Source organism: Hyperolius riggenbachi, chromosome 6 (genome assembly GCF_040937935.1).
Source record: "Hyperolius riggenbachi isolate aHypRig1 chromosome 6, aHypRig1.pri, whole genome shotgun sequence".
In the NCBI taxonomy this organism is placed as follows: Eukaryota; Metazoa; Chordata; class Amphibia; order Anura; family Hyperoliidae; genus Hyperolius; species Hyperolius riggenbachi.
The window spans coordinates 50,679,208-50,701,673 of NC_090651.1; the positions used below are offsets into that span (position 1 = coordinate 50,679,208).

The 22,466-nt window shown below is 43.8% G+C and overlaps 1 protein-coding gene across 17 annotated transcripts in view; it reads right to left on the reverse strand.

The window, feature by feature from the left end:
- Window positions 1-22,466, reverse strand: part of LRRC7 (leucine rich repeat containing 7) — a 503,433-nt gene that overhangs the window by 16,626 nt on the left and 464,341 nt on the right. For 11 of the 17 annotated variants that reach the window (XM_068239239.1, XM_068239240.1, XM_068239250.1 and 8 more), the window contains one exon: window positions 19,771-19,845. In XM_068239239.1, the coding sequence (XP_068095340.1) occupies window positions 19,771-19,845 (75 nt within the window). Of the gene's footprint in view, window positions 1-9,248; window positions 9,269-19,769; window positions 19,846-22,466 lie in introns of those variants that run through there. The other 6 variants (XR_011021947.1, XR_011021946.1, XM_068239248.1 and 3 more) reach the window with 4 other exon arrangements.

Genomic DNA, 22,466 nt, shown 5'->3' on the forward strand with positions numbered 1-22,466 from the left:
TATGTGGTCTACATTCATTCCCTGCATGTTGTATTACCTTTCCTATACTTTTCTATACATTTAATAAAAATTATTGAACTTAAAAATATGATCTGATCTTCATCTAAGTCACAACAGTAGACAATCACAGTGTGCTCAAATTAATACCACACAAATAATTGTTTATATGTTTTTATTGAACACTCTATGTAAACATTCACAGTGCAGGTGGAAAAAGTATGTGAACCCCCTAGACTAATGACATCTCCAAGAGCTAATTGGAGTGATGTGTCAGTGCACTCAATGAGATATTGTAGGTGTTGGATACAGCTGCTCTGCCCTATAAAAAAACACACACGAGTTTTGGGTTTGCTTTTACCAAGAACCTGATCATTTACCTGATGTGAATGATGCCTTGCTCAAAAGAGCTCTCAGAAGACATATGATTAAGAATTGTTGACTTGCATAATGCTGGAAAGGGTTATAAAAGTATCTCCAAAAACCTTGGTGTTCGTCAGTCTGCAGTAAGACAAATTGTCTATAAATGGAGAAAGTTCAGCACTGGGAGTGTCCGTCCTGTAAAGATGACTGCAAGAGCACAGCGCAGAATGCTCAACAAGGTTAAGAAGAATCCTAGAGTGTCAGGTAAAGACTTACAAAAGTCTCTGGCATATGCTAGCAAATCTATGATACGGAAAAAACGCTAAATAAAAATTAAGTTCATGGGAGGATACCACAGAGGAAGCCACTGCTGTCCAAAAAACATTGCTGTACGTTTAAAGTTTGCAAAAGAGCACCTGGATGGAACACATCAGTACTGGCAAAATATTCTGTGGACAGATGTTTAGTTGAGTTGTTTGGAAGAAACACAGAACACTATGTGTGGAGAAAATGAGGAACAGCACACCAACATCAAAACCTCATCCCAACTGTGAAGTATGGTGGTGGGGGCATCATGGTTTGGGGCTGCTTTGCTGCATCAGGGCCTGGACAGATTGTTATCATGGAAGGAAAAATGAATTACCAAGTTTGTCAATACATTTTGCAGGAGAACTTAAGGCCATCTGTCCACCAGCTGAAGCTCAGCAGAGGATGGGTGGTGCAACAGGACAATGACCCAAAGCATACAAGTAAATCAACAACAGAATGGCATTGGCTTAAACAGAAGAAAATACACCTTCTGAAGTTGCCCAGTCAGAGATCTGACCTCAACCCGATTTAGATGCTGTGGCATGACCTCAGGAAAGCGATTTACACCAGACATCCCAAGAATATTGCTGAACTAAACAGTTCTGTAAAGGTTTTTCCTGCAGGAAACCCAGCCCAAAATTTACTCCTGACAACTGTGCAGGTCTGATCTGCAACTACAAGAAATGTTTGGTTAAAGTTATTGCTGCCAAAGGTTCAATCAGTTATTAAATCCAAGGGTTCACATACCTTTTCCACCTGCGCTGTGAATGTTTACGTGGAAACATTTAATTATTTGTGTGGTATTAGTTTAAGCATACTGTGATTGTCTATTGTTGTGACTTAGATGAAGATCAGATCACATTTTATGACCAATTTGTGCAGAAATCCACATAATTCCAAAGGGTTCACATACTTTTTTATTGCATATATATATATATATATATATATATATATATATATATATACACACACATTGTGGCAGATATCGGGAGGATTTGGTTGGGAAAGTCCAGGACGGGATTTATGTCTCACCCAGGTTCAGGTTTTTTGCATCCCTGTTCCATTGATGCAGCTCAGGTTTTGCAGCACGCATGCAGTAATGAGATGGGCTGGGTTTCCTGCAGGAAAAACCTTGATTAGATGCAGGCTGTCAGTCTGATATTGCTCTCTGCCTGGGACTGACCTAAGCTGGGTCAGGAGAGCTGCTTGAAAAGGTAACTAAAAGACTGTTTCAGTTGTGAGTTAAAAATTGCTGTAGAGAGTACTAGACTTTCTGTGGCTGTTAGACAGGGAAATACCTGTGTGTAGATTAGCAGCCTAAGTGGCAGGATTTTGTTTGATGTTTTGTTTTGTTTTGCCATTTTACTCAACTGTAAATAGTGTGCATAGCTGTAAATAAAACTCCACGTTGCTGTTTAAATACTATTGGAGTCTGCTGTGCCTGTGTGATATGTGTTGTGGGACTCATCCCAGGGAGCCCAGCACCCCGCTACCTACCTAATACTTTACTATATATGTATATATATATATATATATATATATATATATATATATATATATATATATATATATATATATATATATATACACACACATACACACACATACACTCACCTAAAGGATTATTAAAAACACCTGTCCAATTTCTCATTAAAGCAATTATCTAATCAACCAATCACATGGCAGTTGCTTCAATGCATTTAGGGGTGTGGTCCTGGTCAAGACAATCTCCTGAACTCCAAACTGAATGTCAGAATGGGAAAGAAAGGTGATTTAAGCAATTTTGAGCGTGGCATGGTTGTTGGTGCCAGAAGGGCCGGTCTGAGTATTTCACAATCTGCTCAGTTACTGGGATTTTCACGCATTTCTAGGGTTTACAAAGAATGGTGTGAAAAGGGAAAAACATCCAGTATGAGGCAGTCCTGTGGGCCTTGTTGATGCTAGAGGTCAGAGGAGAATGGGCCGACGGATTCAAGCTAATAGAAGAGCAATGTTGACTGAAATAACCACTCGTTACAACTGAGGTATGCAGCAAAGCATTTGTGAAGCCACAACATGCACAACCTTGAGGCGGGTGGACTACAACAGCAGAAGACACTACCGGGTACCACTCATCTCCACTACATATAGGAAAAAGAGGCTACAATTTGCACGACCTCACCAAAATTGGACAGTTGAAGACTGGAAAAATGTTGCCTGGTCTGATGGGTCTCGATAGAGTCAGAATTTAGTGTACGCAGAATGAAAGCATGAATCCATCATGCATTGTTACCACTGTGCAGGCTGGTGGTGTAATGGTGTGGGGGATGTTTTCTTGGCACACTTTAGGCCTCTTAGTGTCAATTGGGCATTGTTTAAATGCCATGGGCTACCTGAGCGTTGTTTCTGACCATGTCCATCGCTTCACGACCACCATGTACCCATCCTCTGATGGCTACTTCCAGCAGGATAATGCACCATGTCACAAAGCTCGAATAATTTCAAATTGGTTTCTTGAACATGACAATGAGTTCACTGTACTAAAATGGCCCCCACAGTCGCCACATCTCAACCCAACAGAGCATCTTTGGGATGTGATGGAACGGGAGCTTCATGCCCTGGATGTGCATCCCACAAATCTCCATCAACTGCAAGATGCTATTAATATAGGCCAACATTTCTAAATAATGCTTTCAGCACCTTGTTGAATCAATGCCATGTAGAATTAAGTCAGTTCTGAAGGTGAAAGGGGGTATATGTATGGTGTTCCTAATAATCTTTTAGGTGAGTGTATATATACAGTGGGATGCAAAAGTTTGGGGCAACATGGTTAATCGTCATGATTTTCCTGTATAAATCATTGGTTGTTACGATAAAAATGTCAGTTAAATATATCATATAGGAGACACACACAGTGATATTTGAAAAGTGAAATGAAGTTTATTGGATTTATAGAAAGTGTGCAATAATTGTTTAAAGAAAATTAGGCAGGTGCATACATTTGGGCACCACAAAAAAGAAATTATATCAATATTTAGTAGATCCTCCTTTTGCAGAAATTACAGCCTCTTAACGCTTCCTGTAGGCTCCAATGAGAGTCTGGATACTGGTTGAAGGTATTTTGGACCATTCCTCTTTACAAAACATCTCTAATTCCTTCAGGTTTGATGGCTTCCGAACATGGACAGCTCTCTTTAACTCACACCACAGATTTTCAATTATATTCAGGGCTGGGGAATGAGATGGCCATTCCAGAACATTGTACTTGTTCCTCTGCATGAATGCCTTATTGGATTTTAAGCAGTGTTTAGAGTCGTTGTCTTGTTGAAAGATCCATCCCCGGCGCAGCTTCAGCTTTGTCACGGATTCCTGGTCTCCAGAATCTGCTGATACTGAATGGTATACATGCGTCCCTCAACTTTGGGAATATTGCTAGTCCCTGCACTGGCCGCACAGCCCCACAGCATGATGAAACCACCACCAAACTTTACTGTAGGTAGCAGGTGTTTTTCTTGAAATTCTGTGTTTTTCCTCCATGCATAACGCTCCTTGTTATGCCCAAATAACTCAATTTTAATTTCATCAGTCCACAGCACCTTATTCCAAAATGAAGCTGGCTTGTTCAAATGTGCTTTAGCATACCTCAAGCGGCTCTCGGCTCTGTTTGTGCTGTGGACGGAGAAAAGGCTTCCTCTGCATACAGCATCTCCTTGTGTAAAGTGCGCCAAATAGTTGAACGATGCTAAGTGACTCCATCTGCAGCAAGATGATGTAGGTCTTTGGTGCTGGTCTGTGGGTTGACTGACTGTTCTCGCCATTTGTCGCTTCTGTTTATCCGAGATTTTTTTTGGTCTGCCACTTCGATCCTTAACTTGAACTGAGCCTGTGGTCTTCCATTTCCTCAAAATGTTCCTAACTGCGGAAACAGACAGCTGAAATCTCTGAGACAGCTTTCTGTATCCTTCCCCTAAAGCACGATGGTGAACAATCTTTGTCTTCAGGTCATTTAAGAGTTGTTTTGAGACCCCTATGTTGCTACTCTTCAGAGAAATGTAAAAGAGGAGGGAAACTTACAATTGACCCCCTTAAATATTATTTCTTATAATTAGATTCACTGGTGTATGTAGGTCAGGGGTCACTGAGCTTGCTAAGCCAATTTGAGTTCCAATAATTAGTTCTAAAGGTTTTGGAATCAATAAAATGACAACAGTGCCAAATTTATACACCTAACTAATTTTATTTAAACAATTATTGTGCACTTTCTGTAAATGCAATAAACTTCAATTCACTTCTCAAATATCACTGTGTGTGTCTTCTATATGATATATTTAACTGACATTTTTTATCGTAACAACCAACGAGTTATACAGGAAAATCATGACGATTAACAAGGTTGCCCAAACTTTCACATCCAACTGTATATATACAGTGGGTTGCAAAAGTATTCGGCCCCCTTGAAGTTTTCCACATTTTGTCATATTACTGCCACAAACATGAATCAATTTTATTGAAATTCCACATGAAAGACCAACACAAAGTGGTGTACACATGAGAAGTGGAACGAAAATCATACATTATTCCAAACATTTTTTACAAATAAATAACTGCAAAGTGGTGTGCGCATAATTATTCGGCCCCCTTTGATCTGAGTGCAATCAGTTGCCTATAGACATTGCCTGATGAGTGCTAATGACTAAATAGAGTGCACCTGTGTGTAATCTAATGTCAGTACAAATACAGCTGCTCTGTGAGGGCCTCAGAGGTTGTCTAAGAGAATATTGGGAGCAACAACACTGTGAAGTCCAAAGAACACACAAGACAGGTCCAAGACAGGTCAGGGATCAAGTTATTGAGAAATTTAAAGCAGGCTTAGGCTACAAAAAGATTTCCAAAGCCTTGAACATCCCACAGAGCACTGTTCAAGTGATCATTCAGAAATGGAAGGAGTATGGCACAATTGTAAACCTACCAAGACAAGGCCATCCACCTAAACTCACAGGCTGAACAAGGAGAGCGCTGATCAGAAATGCAGTCAAGAGGCCCATGGTGACTCTGGACGAGCTGCAGAGATCTACAGCTCAGGTTGGAGAGACTGTCCATAGGACAACTATTAGTCATGCACTGTACAAAGTTGGCCTTTATGGAAGAGTGGCAAGAAGAAAGGCATTGTTAACAGAAAGCATAAGAAGTCCCGTTTGCAGTTTGCCACAAGCCATGTGGGGGCACAGCAACCATGTGGAAGAAGGTGCTCTGGTCAGATGAGACCAAAATGGAACTTTTTGGCCAAAATGCAAAACTACAGTGATGTGAAAAACTATTTGCCCCCTTCCTGATTTCTTATTCTTTTGCATGTTTGTCACACTTAAATGTTTCTGCTCATCAAAAACCGTTAACTATTAGTCAAAGATAACATAATTGAACACAAAATGCAGTTTTAAATGATGGTTTTTATTATTTAGTGAGAAAAAAAACTCAAAACCTACATGGCCCTGTGTGAAAAAGAAATTGCTCCCTGAACCTAATAAATGGTTGGGCCACCCTTAGCAGCAATAACTGCAATCAAGCGTTTGCGATAACTTGCAACAAGTCTTTTACAGCGCTCTGGAGGAATTTTGCCCCACTCATCTTTGCAGAATTGTTGTAATTCAGCTTTATTTGAGGGTTTTCTAGCATGAACCGCCTTTTTAAGGTCATGCCACAACATCTCAATAGGATTCAGGTCAGGACTTTGAGTAGGCCACTCCAAAGTCTTTATTTTGTTTCTCTTCAGCCATTCAGAGGTGGATTTGCTGGTGTGTTTTGGGCCATTGTCCTGCTGCAGCACCCAAGATCGCTTCAGCTTGAGTTAACGAACAGATGGCCGGACATTCTCCTTCATTTTTTGGTAGACAGTAGAATTCATGGTTCTATCTATCACAGCAAGCCTTCCAGGTCCTGAAGCAGCAAAACAACCCCAGACCATCACACTACCACCACCATATTTTACTGTTGGTATGATGTTCTTTTGCTGAAATGCTGTGTTACTTCTACGCCAGATGTAACGGGACACGCACCTTCCAAAAAGTTCAACTTTTGTCTCGTCGGTCCACAAGGTATTTTTCCAAAAGTCTTGGTAATCATTGAGATGTTTTTAGCAAAACTGAGACGAGCCATAATGTTCTTTTTGCTTAAAAGTGGTTTGGGCCTTGGATATCTGCCATGCAGGCCGTTTTTGCCCAGTCTCTTTCTTATGGTGGAGTCGTGAACACTGACCTTAATTGAGGCAAGTGAGGCCTGCAGTTCTTTAGATGTTGTCTTGGGGTTTTTTGTGGCCTTTTGGATGAGTTTTCTCTGCGCTCTTGGGGTAATTTTGGTCGGCCGGCCACTCCTGGGAAGGTTCATCACTGTTCCATGTTTTTGCCATTTGTGGATAATGTCTCTCACTGTGGTTTGCTGGAGTCCCAACGCTTTAGAAATGGCTTTATAACCTTTACCAGACTGATAGATCTCAATTACTTTTGTTCTCATTCTTTCCTGAATTTCTTTGGATGGCATGATGTCTAGCTTTTGAGGTGCTTTTGGTCTACTTTCTTTGTGTCAGATAGCTCCTATTTAAGTGATTTCTTGATTGAAACAGGTGTGGCAGTAATCAGGCCTGGGGGTGACTACAGAAATTGAACTCAGGTGTGATAAAACACAGTTATTTTTTAACAAGGGGGGCAATCACTTTTTCGCACAGGGCCATGTAGATTTGGAGTTTTTTTTCTCACTAAATAATAAAAACCATCATTTAAAACTGCATTTTGTGTTCAATTATGTTATCTTTGACTAATAGTTAACGGTTTTTGATGAGCAGAAACATTTAAGTGTGACAAACATGCAAAAGAATAAGAAATCAAGAAGGGGGCAAATAGTTTTCCGCCACACATATACAGTGATGTGAAAAACTAACACTGCACATCACTCTGAACACACCATCCTCACTGTCAAATATGGTGGTGGCAGCATCATGCTCGGGGGGTGCATCTCTTCAGCAGGGACAGGGAAGCTGGTCAGAGTTGATGGGAAGATGGATGGAGCTAAATACAGGGCAAACTTGCATGAAAACCTCTTGGAGACTGCAAAAGACTTGAGACTGGGGCGGAGGTTCACCTTCCAGCAGGACAATGACCCTAAACATAAAGCCAGGGCAACAATGGAATGGTTGAAAACAAAACATATCTATGTGTTAGAATGGCCCAGTCAAAGTCCAGATCTAAATCCAATCGAGAATCTGTGGCAAGATCTGAAAACTGCTGTTCACAAACGCTGTCATCTAATCTGACTGAGCTGGAGCTGTTTTGCAAAGAAGAATGGGCAAGGATTTCAGTCTCTAGATGTGCAAAGCTGGTAGAGACATACCCTAAAAGACTGGCAGCTGTAATTGCAGCAAAAGGTGGTTCTACAAAGTATTGACTCAGGGGGCTGAATACTTATGCACACCCCACTTTGCAGTTATTTATTTGTAAAAAATGTTTGGAATGATGTATGATTTTCGTTCCACTTCTCACGTGTACACCACTTTGTATTGGTTTTTCACGTGGAATTCCAATAATATTAATTCATGTTTGTGGCAGTAATGTGACAAAATGTGGAAAACTTCAAGGGGGCAGAATACTTTTGCAACCCACTGTATATATTATGTTCAGAATGTGGGAAATATTCAAGAAAAAATGATGTGGAGTCCCCCCTCCCAAGCCTCTTTAATCCCTTGCCCCCCATGTGGGTTGCTATAGCTGGAATGTGGAGCCCCGGCCACATGGGGCTTCGCACCCTGAGCTATACCAGCCCACATGGTCCATGGAATGGGGGGGGGGGCTCTGGGGAGAGGGGCGGCCAAGCTTCCCCCTCCCCCCAGAGCCCTTGTCCAATCCATGGATAAGGGGCTCTTCCCCACCCTCTGTGCCCCAGGAGGAGGTGGAGGTCGACAACGCCCGGGGAGCGGGGGGTTCATGGTGGCATCTTAAGAAATGCCCTTTAAGAAGGAGACCCCATACACCAGCACCCTCCCCAGGAGAATTGAGTATAGGGGTATATAGTACCCCTTACCCATTTCCACAAAGGGTTAAAGAAATAAAAACATAACCACTAGAAAAGTCCTCTACTAGTCTTAATTGACCATGAATACACCTTTTAAAAAAGTTGGCAATATCGTCAGAAATGATCAAAAGTTGCCAATATCTTCTATCTTGCGACCTTGATTGAAGATCCCCGGCGGCCAACACCACACGCCACCACACATGATGCCCCCCCCCCCCATCAAAGCTCTCAGTATAGCTGAGAAAGCTGTCTTCCAGATGCTCCACTGTTGGCTCCCACTGTCCCCCCTCCCACACCTGTCACCTCCATCCATGCTGGCACCCGGTGCACTTATATAAAAGTAGCCGAACAACACTTTCATCAGTATAGCGATCTGAAGATCTGCCGTTATTTCAGGCTGATCATCCCCAAGTCTCAGAACAGCTGGAGTATGTCAGCATAGGCTGCTATTTCTAGTTCCCTTGATTTCCATTCGTTTTATGCCATGAACAGACAGAAGCTCAGTATTTGGATGAGGGGTGCTCCTTGTAATTACTAGGGTCACTCTCGTTTCGTAATTCACCTGAGGAACAAACAATAATTACACAGGAGCCAAGCTTCTGAAGGAACTAAGCTAAGCCATAAAGCTGCATGCTTTTTAAAATGTTATTTTTGTGCAACCTTGACATATTTCAGTAGGAGTGCTATCAGTCAGGGCTGTTGCCTGGCAACTAGAACCAACGGATAAGTGTCTTTTCTTCATGAAACCAATCCGTTTCTGCATTAACTAATAATTAACCTCTTCTGTTCAGTGCATTGCCAGTTGAAGAGCAACCTATATAAATGGGGCGAATACCACTTCTATAAGAGGCTTAAAGAGATTCTGTCATCTTATGATGTAAACGAGGATGCTATAGAAGACCCTATGTCACCTCTGCATCCCATTTATCAAGAATTTACATTGGAAGAGCATTGTATGTACCATATGTAACTAAGGGGCTGATGATAGCACTGCTTGTTACACTGTTAGTGTCATGCGAGTTACCAAGGTAACACATGCTCTGTAGGAGGTATCTGATTGCTGCTGCGATCTTTTTTTTTTTTTTTAATTAAAAAAAGGGGGGCTTTTCCATCCCTCCTTCCTCCCTCTCCCTCCCTCCCCCCTGTGCAGTCCTAAATCGCCATAGGACGGCGATCGGCACTATTCCCCGCCTCTCATAGGCATCAGCCTATGAGAGGCCACGCATGACGAGCCGCTCTAAGGGACAGCCGAGTGTCCCTCGTAGAGCACTGCAGGAGATAGCAGCGCTGTACAAATGTAAACAAAGCGGAATTCTTTCCCCTTTCGGCTCTAAACAGTCTGCTAGCCGCAATAGCGACTAGCAGGCTGATCCGTGAACCGGCAGGGAACGATCGCGCATGTGCGAACGCGGCCCCTGCTAAACTGCAGCTCCAGGACTTGACACTAGTCAGAGTTAGGCAGTCCTGGGGCTGCTGCCACGGTCATGCACGTCGGCATGACACGGTCATTAGGTATTTAAACAATGTTTTAAAATTATCACCATATTGGTAAAGCTTGGAAGTCTTGGCACCAGTGTATTTTGTACTGTGATCAGATATTCCAGTTTAGTCGGGACACGTCCCAGATTTGGAGTCCGCTATCCCGGGCTGCCAAGTGTCCCGGCTACTTTGGGGTTACTGTTGCAACATTTGGCATTTTGGGGGCTCATGATTACAAAATGGTATGCTAATAAATAGCATCAGGCAGTTTCCGCAGATTTATCATCTGCACGTCAATGATGCGATGCAATGATCTCCCGTCTCACCACATGAAATCATGGTGGGAACGCTGGTTTCTTATGTATTCGGGGAACGCTGTCTAATTACTCTTGGGGTCAATTTCCCTAAGGTTACGTTTCCACTATAGCGTGACATTTTCGCCTACAAAAAATCGTATAAGATTTTTCTGATTGGTGAAAATTTGCATGCAAATTTTTATGCCCTTAATGCGAAAATTTGCATTAGTTAAATATAACATAATCTGCCTAGTAACAGCTTAGTCCTGACTGCGGACAACTTTCTGTAACCATGGATCTAATGCGTATTTTCGGGCAAGTAACGCGAAAATTCACATTGCCTATACAAAGCATTGTATGCGAATCGTACGCGATGTCCGAAAAAATGATACAGGACCTCAGATTTTTTATGCCTACGTAGGCTAACGAAACTTCGCATTGAATGGAAACAGCCCCATTCACTACCAGGAGTTGCAAAATCAATGCAAATTTTCTGAGAGCAAAATCTGACAAAAAACGCAGGCCTAACTGTTTTGGGAGGGAAATCTAGCCCACTGCTTCACTGTTACTCCCTAACATTAAAGTTAGCTCCGCCCACGTGATTTTATGGCCATGCCCATTTTTGCCGCACTGACATGACCTCCCGTCTCTCCCTCCCCCCCTTCCCAGGTTGCACCCACAAAAATCTGTTCACTGTATATTAAATGACACCAGAATTGAGAGGGATATGGTGGCTGTCATGTTTAATTCCTTTTACACAATACACATTGCCTGGCTGTCCTGTTAATCCACTGCATCTAATACTTTAAAGGTGGCCACATATCAGGCGACTTGGCGGCCGGTGCCCCATGCAGTATACTTTACCTGTCGGTGTCTGCCGCTGGCTCTGTGCTCCGTCCTCATACACGTGCCTCACGTTGTTGCCGGCGTATACGCGAAAGGGGAGCACACCTGGCCGAGCCGCGCATGCGTGATGAAGCGTGACTCAGCCAGGCTTTCGGGCTGAATTGATGGGGACTGGAGCCACCTGGGGAGACGGCGAGGGACTAGCCGCCTTAAAGTGACACTTAAGCGGAAAAAAAAGAGTTTTACTCACCTGGGGCTTTCCTCAGCCCCCTGCAGCTGATCGGTGCCCTCGCCATGTCCCTCCGATCCTCGTGTCCCCGCCGGCGGCTACTTCCGGTTTCGCCGTCAGGCTGGGAACGCGAGTGATTCTTCACGTTCCCAGCAACAATATCTCCCCCTATGCTGCTATTGCAGCCTTCCTTGCCGCAATAGCCGCATAGGGGGCGATATTGTGGATGGGAACGCGAAAAATCACTCGCATTCCCAGCCTGACGGACGGTGAAACCAGAAGTAGCTGCCGGTGGGGACGGGAGGATCGGAGGGACACGGCGAGGGCACCGATCAGCTGCAGGGGGATGAGGGAAGCCCCAGGTGAGTAAAACTCATTTTTTTTTCGGCTTGAGGTCCACTTTAAGGGAGCTAAAAGGAAACCTTTAAAATAAAGATACCCCCATAAGTCTATGTCAAATACAGGCTGTTCCTGTAACTTTTGTTGCTCCCCTGTGCTAATTTCATTCTGTTTTTTTTATTTTTATCCTGTCAAAAATCCAAGATGGCCGCCATCTGCTTCCGGGTCAGTGTTACTGTGTGTAAAGTTCTCCGACAAATAATGTATGCAGGGACATATATATATATATATATATATATATATATATATATGTATATATATATATATATATATATGTATATATATATATATTAGGAGAAAAAAACCTGCAGACATATACACACAGGCACAATTGCTTTTACTTATTCCTGTAAAACCAAAGACAAGCACATCTGCTGCATTTTATCTGTGTACAGTCATCAGAGCAGTAGAGCAGTGTCCCTGTATGTTCCTGGCTCAGATGGGGAGAGATAAGAGTATAACTTAAAGAAGGATTGTCACCACAAAAATCACATTTTAACAGCAACTGGTCTAAGTGTATTAAGTGATAAAGATGCTAATCCTGCATTCAAAACTTTTTCTGCTGTTATGATTTGGAGTTATCAAATAACTTAGGAGCACTGGCCCTTTAATACCCATTGCCATTCAGTTGTATGCTGGGGGTTCTTTTTATCTATAATATATTCCTCCTCTTCCCTTTATCTCCCTGCCTAGCTGCGTAGCTGAAACATGATCCTCTGCTCACTTGTGTTTACAAGCAGGGCTGAGGTTACTCAGTGATTGGAGGAAAAAAGAAAAAAAGTTAAAGAGAAACTCCAACCTAGAGTTGAACTTTATCCCAATCAGTAGCTGATACCCCCTTTTACATGAGAAATATAATGATTTTCACAAACAGACCATCAGGGGGCACTGTATGACTGATTTTGTGCTGCCACGGTACTCTGGGCAAACTGCTACAATGTAACAATGTTCACAGACAGGAATTAGCTGTTTACAGCTGTCTCTAACAGCCAAAACAGCTAGGATCAGCTACATAACCTGCCCACAGTAAAAATGTCACCATGTAATAAATGTCAGAATGTAAATCGGGGAGAGGAAAGATTTTACAATGAGCAAACACTGACTAAATCATTTATACATAATTATGGTAAAAAATGAAGCACTTTTTTTACTACATTATTTTCACTGGAGTTCCTCTTTAAAGAGAACCTGTACTGAGTAAAATTATTTAAAATAAACACATGAGGTAACTTCAAATTAACATTACATAGTTACCTTGCCATCAGTTCCTCTCAGAAGCTCACCATTTTCTTCTGACAATGATCCCTTGCAGTTCTGACAACATTTTGTCAGAGGTGAAATATATCAGTTGCTGTCAGTTATAGCTGAGAGGACAACTGATGTGTCCATGTCTCCCTATGGCTCAAGTGGCGATGTTACAGTTTAACTGTGTGCTGACCTGAAAGCTGTTATGGAGTAATAGCTATTTTCAAAATGGAGGACAGAGAATTTAATTGATCACAGTGGACGAACAGGACGCAGGAGAGGAGAAAGAGATTGATAAGTAGAGTACACGGGAGGTAAGTATGACTTGTGCATGTTTATTTTGGCTTTTAATTTCAGTTCAGGTTTTCTTTAAGGGAAGAAATGACATCAGTATTTAACCTCAAACTATGGGCAAAAGACATGGTTTCCACCAGGAACAGAATTCTATTCATTTACAATATAAAATTCACTGAAATCAAAACCCGGATAGTGCAATACATGTGTTATGTAAGTAGATAAAGTATTTATCTACTTATATAGTATGGCTAATCCTCCTACTTTAAAGCCTAGACACTAATTATCTGGGTAGATTAATAAATCTATATTTACTGAGCTGCTTTTCTCTTCACAGGCACTGCTCTCCCTGATGCCGTTCTGTGCACAGATAGGGAGAACACAGGCAGAGAGGGGGGCGGGCTTGAGCAGACTGCTCTCACAGATAGCCAGAGAGGGGGTGGGCTTGAGCAGACTGCTCTCACACATAAGGAGAACACAAGCAGAGAGGGGGGCGGGCTTGAGCAGGCTGCTCTAACACATAGGGAGAACACAGGCAGAGAGGGGGGCGGGCTTGAGCAGACTGCTCTCACACATAGGGAGAACACAGGCAGAGAGGGGGGCGGGCTTGAGCAGACTGCTCTCACACATAGGGAGAACACAGGCAGAGAGGGGGGCGGGCTTGAGCAGACTGCTCTCACACATAGGGAGAACACAGGTAGAGAGGGGGCGGGCTTGAGCAGACTGCTCTCACAGATAGGGAGAACACAAGCAGAGAGGGGGCGGGATTGAGCAGACTGCTCTCACATATAGGGAGAACACAGGCAGAGAGGGGGTGGGCTTGAGCAGACTGCTCTCACAGATAGAGAGAACACAGGCAGAGAGGGAGCGGGCTTGAGCAGACTGCTCTCACATATAGGGAGAACACAGGCAGAGAGGGGGGCGGGCTTGAGCAGACTGCTCTCACATATAGGGAGAACACAGGCAGAGAGGGGGCGGGCTTGAGCAGACTGCTCTCGCAGATAGGGAGAACACAGGCAGAGAGGGGGGCGGGCTGGAGCAGACTGCTCTCACTGCTATAGAGCTTCGTGATAAATCAGCCGAATGGGAGTTCAGTCGGTGGTTTTTATAGGGTGGATCACAAGCTCACACGGCAGATCAGAATGAAACAGACAGTAGGGTAAGTGTCTGTTCTCATGTCCCTAATAGTATATAGTATTAGTTAAAGCAGGTTGCTTTGTCTCTGGTACACTTTAATGAAGCCCCATGTAAGTATGGGAACCTGAGACGCTTCTCGTCTCAGGTTCCCTTTAAAGAGAACCTGAGGTGGGAATTACTAATACTATTGGGGCACAGAGGCTGGTTGCGCACACTAAGACCAGCCTCTGTTGCCCCATTGTGTGCCTCCATTTCCCCCCTGCTCGCTGCTATAGACCCCGCAGTGCTGGCGACACGCAGCGCGTCGCCAGCACAATGTTTACCTTAGCGCTGTCTGTCAGCGCCGCTCCCCCGCCTCCTCCGCATCGCCGCTACCCGCCCGCGTCACTTCCCTCCTATCAGCGGGAGGGAAGGGACACGGGCGGGTGCGCCGATGCGGAGGAGGCGGGGGAGCGGCGCTGACAGACAGCGCTAAGGTAAACATTGTGCTGGCGACACGCTGCGTGTCGCCAGCACTGCGGGGTCTATAGCGGCGAGCAGGGGGGACATGGAGGCACACGATGGGGCAACAGAGGCTGGTCTTAGTGTGCACAACCAGCCTCTGTGCCCCAATAGTACTAGTAATTCCCACCTCGGGTTCTCTTTAAGGGCTCATTCCTACTTACCTTTTTTTTTTTTACTCTTTTCTAAATGCATGTGTGCATTGTGATTCACTAGTGTATGTGTTTCCATGCTGAAGACCCATTACAGTGATTCCGCCAGTGTACTGTGATGCAGTCCATTATACGAACGCATGCATCAGTGAGAACCAAATGCCTGCATGTAAAGCAGCAGGGACAGCCATACTATCCCAGGTATTACTATGTAAGTAGATAACTACTTCTTCTACTTCCATAACAGATGTATTGTACTGTCCACATTTTGATTTCAGTGAATTTTATACAGTCAATAAAGAGAAAACTGTTCCTAGCATTTTCCATCTTAACTCCCTCTGACTGAAGCCAATCCTGATGTCACTTCCTCCCTTACTTTTTTTTTTCCTCCTAGAAACGGCACTGTCATAACTAGCTTGCTTTGTAAACATGTGAGCACAGTATAGATCATATTTCAGCACCTCACTGAACTGCCCTCAGACAATCAGCGAGGAGCAGGAATGTGGGAGGGGAGATGTCAAGCTTTCTTCTCGTCGGCAATGTACTAAATAGAGCCAGACAACTGATAACATTTATTACAGCAGAAACATGTCTGAATTGATTGGAGTGCTTGCAATGCAGGGTTAGGTTGCAGGATGCATAATAAACACAGAGTATATGGAATTTGATTTTGTGGCTGACAATCTCTTTTTAATGCTGCTGATATACACTTTACACGCAAACGTACTGAAAATCACATAATGTGGCAAAGAGAAAAAAAATTGGAGGCAAAAGTTGTTCACCTGTAAATCCATATTCTACTGGGAATGAGCCCTAATTCCCCAACTTCACAGTATTTTGTCTACAACAAAGTTACACGTGCCTGAATCTGAGATCTACCAGGCTGTGCTTCAAGCTTCAAGGTTCTGCATGCAGCTGTTTTACACTCACCACCTGCTGAAGGTATTCAGTAAAAAAAGAAACACATGCAAGGGAAGCTATGCGCATCCTATCAAACCATTTTTATAATGATGTGAGTAGTGCCGTTTTTCACTTCCTGGAGATCGTAGACTGATTTATGTGAATGCATGTGTTCCCTAGAGTGGTAGAACCAGACAGGCTTCAGTGGGAATCCCAGGTTCATGAGCATGAAATGTTTGTTTGCTGATTGGTGTTGGTAGGTTAGGGACCCTTTCACCTTGGAGGAACCTCAACACTGGTGAAAGAGTCTAGTACGGAAGGCTTTTGCATACAAACCATTTTGGAAGGGAATATCCTCCATTGAGTGCATCCGAATACAACTCGCATTCAAGGGTTCCAGCTTGTTGTGAGTGTTTGCGTGCAGAGGTTTAATGATTGTTTAGAAGTAAAAAAAAAAAAAAAGTTAAAGTATAAACAATAATAAAACTAGATATGGGACAAATCCCAAATTCTCACAAATTCAAATCCAAATCCTAAAAGGTTTTTGGATTTCTCGAACCTCTCGAATGTTTAATCTTTTGAATACTTTATATAAGAAAATCTTTGATCTATGTGAAAAACCTGTGCTAAGGTTACCTATCTATATAGTGCCCCCTTACATAGGTAATGCCCCGCCCCCCTCAGTAAACCACCCTTTTACTATGACGTACAGCAGGGGTCCCCCTACTACCTATACTGGGGCAACTGTACTAGGTATACTGGGGTAGCTATAATACCTATACTGAGGCAACTATACTAACTATAACGGGGTAATTAAACTGTACTACCTACACTGGGGCAAGTATACTAGCAATACTGGGGCAACTTTACTAGCAATCCTGGGGTAACTATACTTCCTATACTGGGGCAAATTGGGGAGGGGTTTGCTGCCCAGTACCCCCTACTCCCTCTCCTCCACCCCCCCCCCCAGACTGAAAAAGGTTGGGGACCCCTGACGTACAGTATACAATACCTCTCTGGCGTCTCAAGAGGCAGAGAGAGACCTGTAGTGCCAAGTGACATGGGGGTTGATTCACAAAGCTTTTCTCACCTAACTTATTTTTCACCTTAACCGTAAAGGCCTGTACACTCGTTTGACTAAAGTCGACTGAGGAGGCCTCAACCGATAATCAGGCGTGTGTACGGCAGCCGCTGACCACCAACCCATTAGCGATCCATCTGGCGGATCTACTCTCCTCCAGCGAAGTCGTTCCCCCGCCGATCCCATTCATGTGTGATGTCACGCACCGCTTGTCGGCCCTAGGTTGCCCCCACATAGCAAAACAGCGCATCATCAGCTACACAGATGACACGCCTGTTTATAGCACGGTCCAGCGATGTCTCCCAAGGGGATCAGGTAATGATCCCCAATGGGCGACATCCGTCAAAGGTGTGTATGCACCTTGAAGGGGCCCATACACTGGTCGATTTCAGCCATCGATCGATTCTATGGAATAGATTGATTGATCGCAAACCGATTCTATCAAATCATCAGATCGATCGATTTCCAATTGATTTTGATAGATTTCGATCAATTTGATCTATCTGACAAGATGGAAAATATAGGTTGATCTTCTGCTGGCAGCAGATCGATGGCCCATAGAGTTGCATTGGATCTAATGGTCCAATAATGCAATTAGACAGATTTACAATAGATTTCATTCTGAAATCTATTGGAAATCTGTTCCTAGTATGTGGCACACATCAGATAGATTCCTGTCAGAATCGACCTGACAGGCATCTGACAGAAATCTATCTGATGGTCGAATCTACTGCAAATCTATCAGTGTATGGTCACCTTATTATGGAGAGCTAATGCATAAGATTAAACAGATAAGGAGGTATACATCATGAGTTAAGTCAAATAAAGAGAGATAAACCATTAGTTATGCTTGGAAGAACAAATAGAAATCGAGAGCCCAATATGGTGTAGTATTGTTCAGTTGGTTGTGGTTTAAAGCAAAATATTTAGATATACTCACAAACATGGGTTACCCATAGGCAACCACTTCAAGTGCAGGTGGGGAGTATTAAAACCTGACCCCACTCAGGTTTTTAAGAGGTCGCTCTCTGTAGATAGGAAACGGGATAGCACCCTCCACCGAGGGTGGAATCAAGATTTCAGCAAGGCTTGGTGTACAGAGGCGCCAGAGTACAATAAAAACATTTAAAAACCGTCTAAAAAGAGAGGGATGTTCAGGTGGACTTAGCTCCCTCGAAAATATAAAACTCAATTGAGTCACAATATATCAATACAATTTTTTTTTTAATTTAACTTCACTTAGTGCAACGCGTTTCGCAGGTGTGGTCCTGCTTCATCAGGCAAACAGGAGTATAACTCAATAGGTCTAAATGCAGAAGTGAGTGCCTCTGTAGAGGCGCTCACTTCTGCATTTAGACCCATTGAGTCATACTCCTGTTTGCCTGATGAAGCAGGACCACACCTGCGAAACGCGTTGAACAAAGTGGAGTTAAATTAAAAAAAAAATTTGTATTGATATATTGTGACTCAATTGAGTTTTATATTTTCGAGGGAGGGAGGTAAGTCCACCTGAACATCCCCCTCTTTTTAGACGGTTTTTAAACGTTTTTATTATACTCTGCCACCACTGTACACCAAGCCTTGATGAAACCTTTAGTTAAGTCAGTTAAGGAGAGATAAATCATGAAATAAGTCAGTCAAGGAGAGATGAATAGTGAGTTAGTACGTAAGGAGAGATAATACAAGAACAAAGCTTTGTGAATCAGCCACATGATGAGGTAAACATGGGTACCTTCCTGTGTCCACTTTTTATTTTATTAGTTATTTAATTCTGCATTTTTTTTTTGCAGGGGTTAATAAACCCAGTGCTTCATGCAAATAAAACTGTCACTATTTCTCTGTATGGGAGCTGAATGAAGCACATTTTACATCACTCTGACACGGCTGCTGCCTACATTTCACATCAGAATTGCAGCTCTCGAGCTGAAAATAAAAAATATGAGACTGCAAGAACGTTATATATACAATTAATACTACACATATAATGAATTAAGGTTATTTTCTGGCCAGGTTTGTTGTCTTAGATTTGACTTCTGTCATGTTAGAGACTTACTTTACTACAGCCGTAAATCTACACAGTTGTCTACTTACAAAGCCTAACAGTCAAACCAGCTGATGGAACTCTATAAAGATTAGAACATCTATCTGTAATATTTCATACCTTTTGGGTAAAAAAAAACCCCTAAACTTTACAAAAAATGGGTATTAGTTCTAAATTTAATAAATGAATACAATAACTGTACTAAAATTACTATAAACTATCTTTAATTTTGGAGGCAAAGAAAAGATTCTGAAGTTCCATCTTAATCTGTAATATATGGAAACAGAAAAATATAAAAAAAGAAAACAAAATCACTATGCAAGAAATGAGTGTTATTTTGTAGTTTGCCTTTTACAGGACATAACCTGTACTATTTTCATACATCACATACTCTGCAGTTATACATTTCAGTGAGTGACATAATTAGTGAGAACAGAAACAGATAACAGTCACAGCTGGCTTACCTGTAGGATCTTGTCCCCAGGCCGAAGTATCCCGTAAGCTGGTCCATCAGGCTGAACCCTAGTAATAAAGATACCCTATAAGTCAGAAACACAGGTTAGGCGTCTATCACAATTGCTCTACGTTGAGTTTGACGAAGTGTGATGCCTCTGGGTGTCCACGAAAGAAGATGGAGGCGACTTGGTTCGGAGGGTGTATCAGGAGCACAGCACTAATGTAACATGAGACATACGTCAACATATACCATGCAGAAGAGTCATGTGCAAAGTGCAAGAACCACAGCGGCAAATCACGATTTTTCTTTCACTTAATTAACTCCTACAAAGTGAATTCCTATTGGTTGTTATAGTCATTGCACTTTATGCCACGCGAGAGCAGCAAATGTCTTCTAAATAAAACTACAGTTCCTGATCAAGTCAAATTAGCAGTGTTCCTTTCTGAACTGCCACAAGGAAATGTAGCCAAACAGCTTTGGACCTGACATGTTGTTGGTTGGGGGCTGTAGCCACAGTGTCACGATTGCTCGTGCTTACCGCGCCTTGTTTCTGCACTGGTTCTCCTGCAATGGCGGTGGAGCGTAAGGATCGCTCGTTACACTCCAGCCACCTGGTCTCATGCAGCTCCTTCGTCTCTCCGTCCTGCATGGCCCGACTTCCTCCTTGGAGCTGGCGTCTCTCCCATGCGCGCGCCTCTCTGATGCCCTTTTATGCAGTGGCTGTAGGCGGTACTGCACCTGACACTAATTGAGAGGCGGGCTCTATAAGCCTAGCACTCTCACTCACTCTTTGCGGCTGCCACCCGGGTCTCAGCTACGGCGTTCCCTCGCCGTTCCCCCCTTTAAGTCTTTTCCCCTTTTGGCTATTCCCTTTTCGGGCCGGCGCTGCCATTAAGGCGAAGGGGACAATTGCCCCAGGGCCCCCAAGCACCATCAGACCCTCCAGATGGTCTTTCCCCAACTATGTCAGATTCCTAGCAGGCCCTGCATGATGTTCTGCTGTCTCCCTATAGATACTGGGGACACAGCATAGAGTAGTTCCTGTAGTGCATATGTGCAGTCTGTTGCTTGGCAATGATGCAGCCTAGCTACTGGAAGGAAGCCAGTTTTAGTGATGTGAAGGTGGAAAAGGAACAGCAGTATGCCTGGAAAAATGGATGCCGATCCTTTCAGCCACACTGTACTTGGTTGGTGCAAAAAAGCCGTCAGATGACCGGTCCCCTCCCAAACCCTTGACCAGGGAAATAAAAGCGGCAGGCTTGGTGGCCTTGAGGGCTGAATTGGGGGAGGAGGGGAGGTAAGGGGACCCCTGGCTACCTTTGCCCAGGGCCCCCGTGCCGCTTAAACCGGCCTTGCTACCAGGGTCTCCCCTTCCAAGATGCCCCCTCCTGCTATCCCTATTGCTACCCTGCCTGACCTGCCTGCCTGTTTACCTGCCTACTAACCTGTCTGCCTGTTACCTGCCTGCCTGTTTAAGCCTGTCTACTAATCAGTCTGCAGCCTAACCAGGATCCCTGCACTCCCTGTCTGACTCCTGTCTGGCATTCATCCATCCTTGTTCCCTGTCAGTCTCCCTTGGTATTCCCTCAGTCTGTGGGTTCCCTTACAGAGCTCTCCTGTTACCTGCAGCTTCCCTGGGGATTCCCCATGCCCGTGAGTTCCCTCTTGGAGCTCTCCTGCTACCTGCAGCTTCCCTGGAATTCCCTCAGCCTGCGAGTTCCCTCCAGCAACTCTCCAGTCATCTGCAGTAGCCCAGGGTTTCCTCCAGCCTGTCCCTCCTTTGTTCCTAGCTGTCTGCTCCATATGTGGGATTTCCCCCTGCCTGTCTGTTACCTCCTGGGAACCATACAGCCAGCTCCCTTCCTGGGTTTTTCCCTGCCAATCAGTCCCTTCCTGGGATCTCTAAGGTTAGGCCTATTTGTCCTGTATCTGTCCTGCCAGTCTGTCCTTGCCCAATGCTCCACTCTGCCAGTATCCCCTGTTATCCCGTCAGGTACCCTCTGCTCTTTCCATCAGTGGTGGGGTAGTCCTAGGGGTCATGACCTGCAAGCACCAGGCAGCAAAGTAGTCCTCCACCCATTAGGGGTGATGGCCCATCATCCCTTGCGAGGTGCTCTGGTGAAGACCTGTGTTTATTTAGACCCCACGCTCTGGGGCTGCTTGCCCCTTGATACCAGTGATGGGATCAACAGAACCCCGATGGTTCGCAAGAACCCAGGGTGGTGGGTTGTTTAATAATCAAGCAAATACCCTATTTAGAAAGTCTGGATTACCAGACTGATTTCGGGGGAAGGGGGGGGGGGGGGGTTCTTTGAATACATGGTAAGTGGACAACAGTGTATGCTGTAGCACTAATATGACATCCCAGGCATGCAGACATGTTAAAATGAGGGCAAAGTTTACCCAATAGAAGACCTAACACTAACACCCCCCCCCCCCCCCCCGACTACATAATTTGTTCAAAGTATTGAATTACTGCTGTCCCTTTTACTGTCCCTTTTACTACTTGGAAGTAGTAAAACTGGCCAATAAAAATTGGATGTGTGTACACATCTTTAACTCAACCTGAAATTGCACCAAAGTCACGCAGTACCGTACTCTCAGGTTGCTCATGCATTTCATCATAACCAGAATTATTTTGTGTGTGTCTGCGTTTAATGTACCGTATATACTTGAGTATAGGTCTAGAAATTTCGGTCTTTT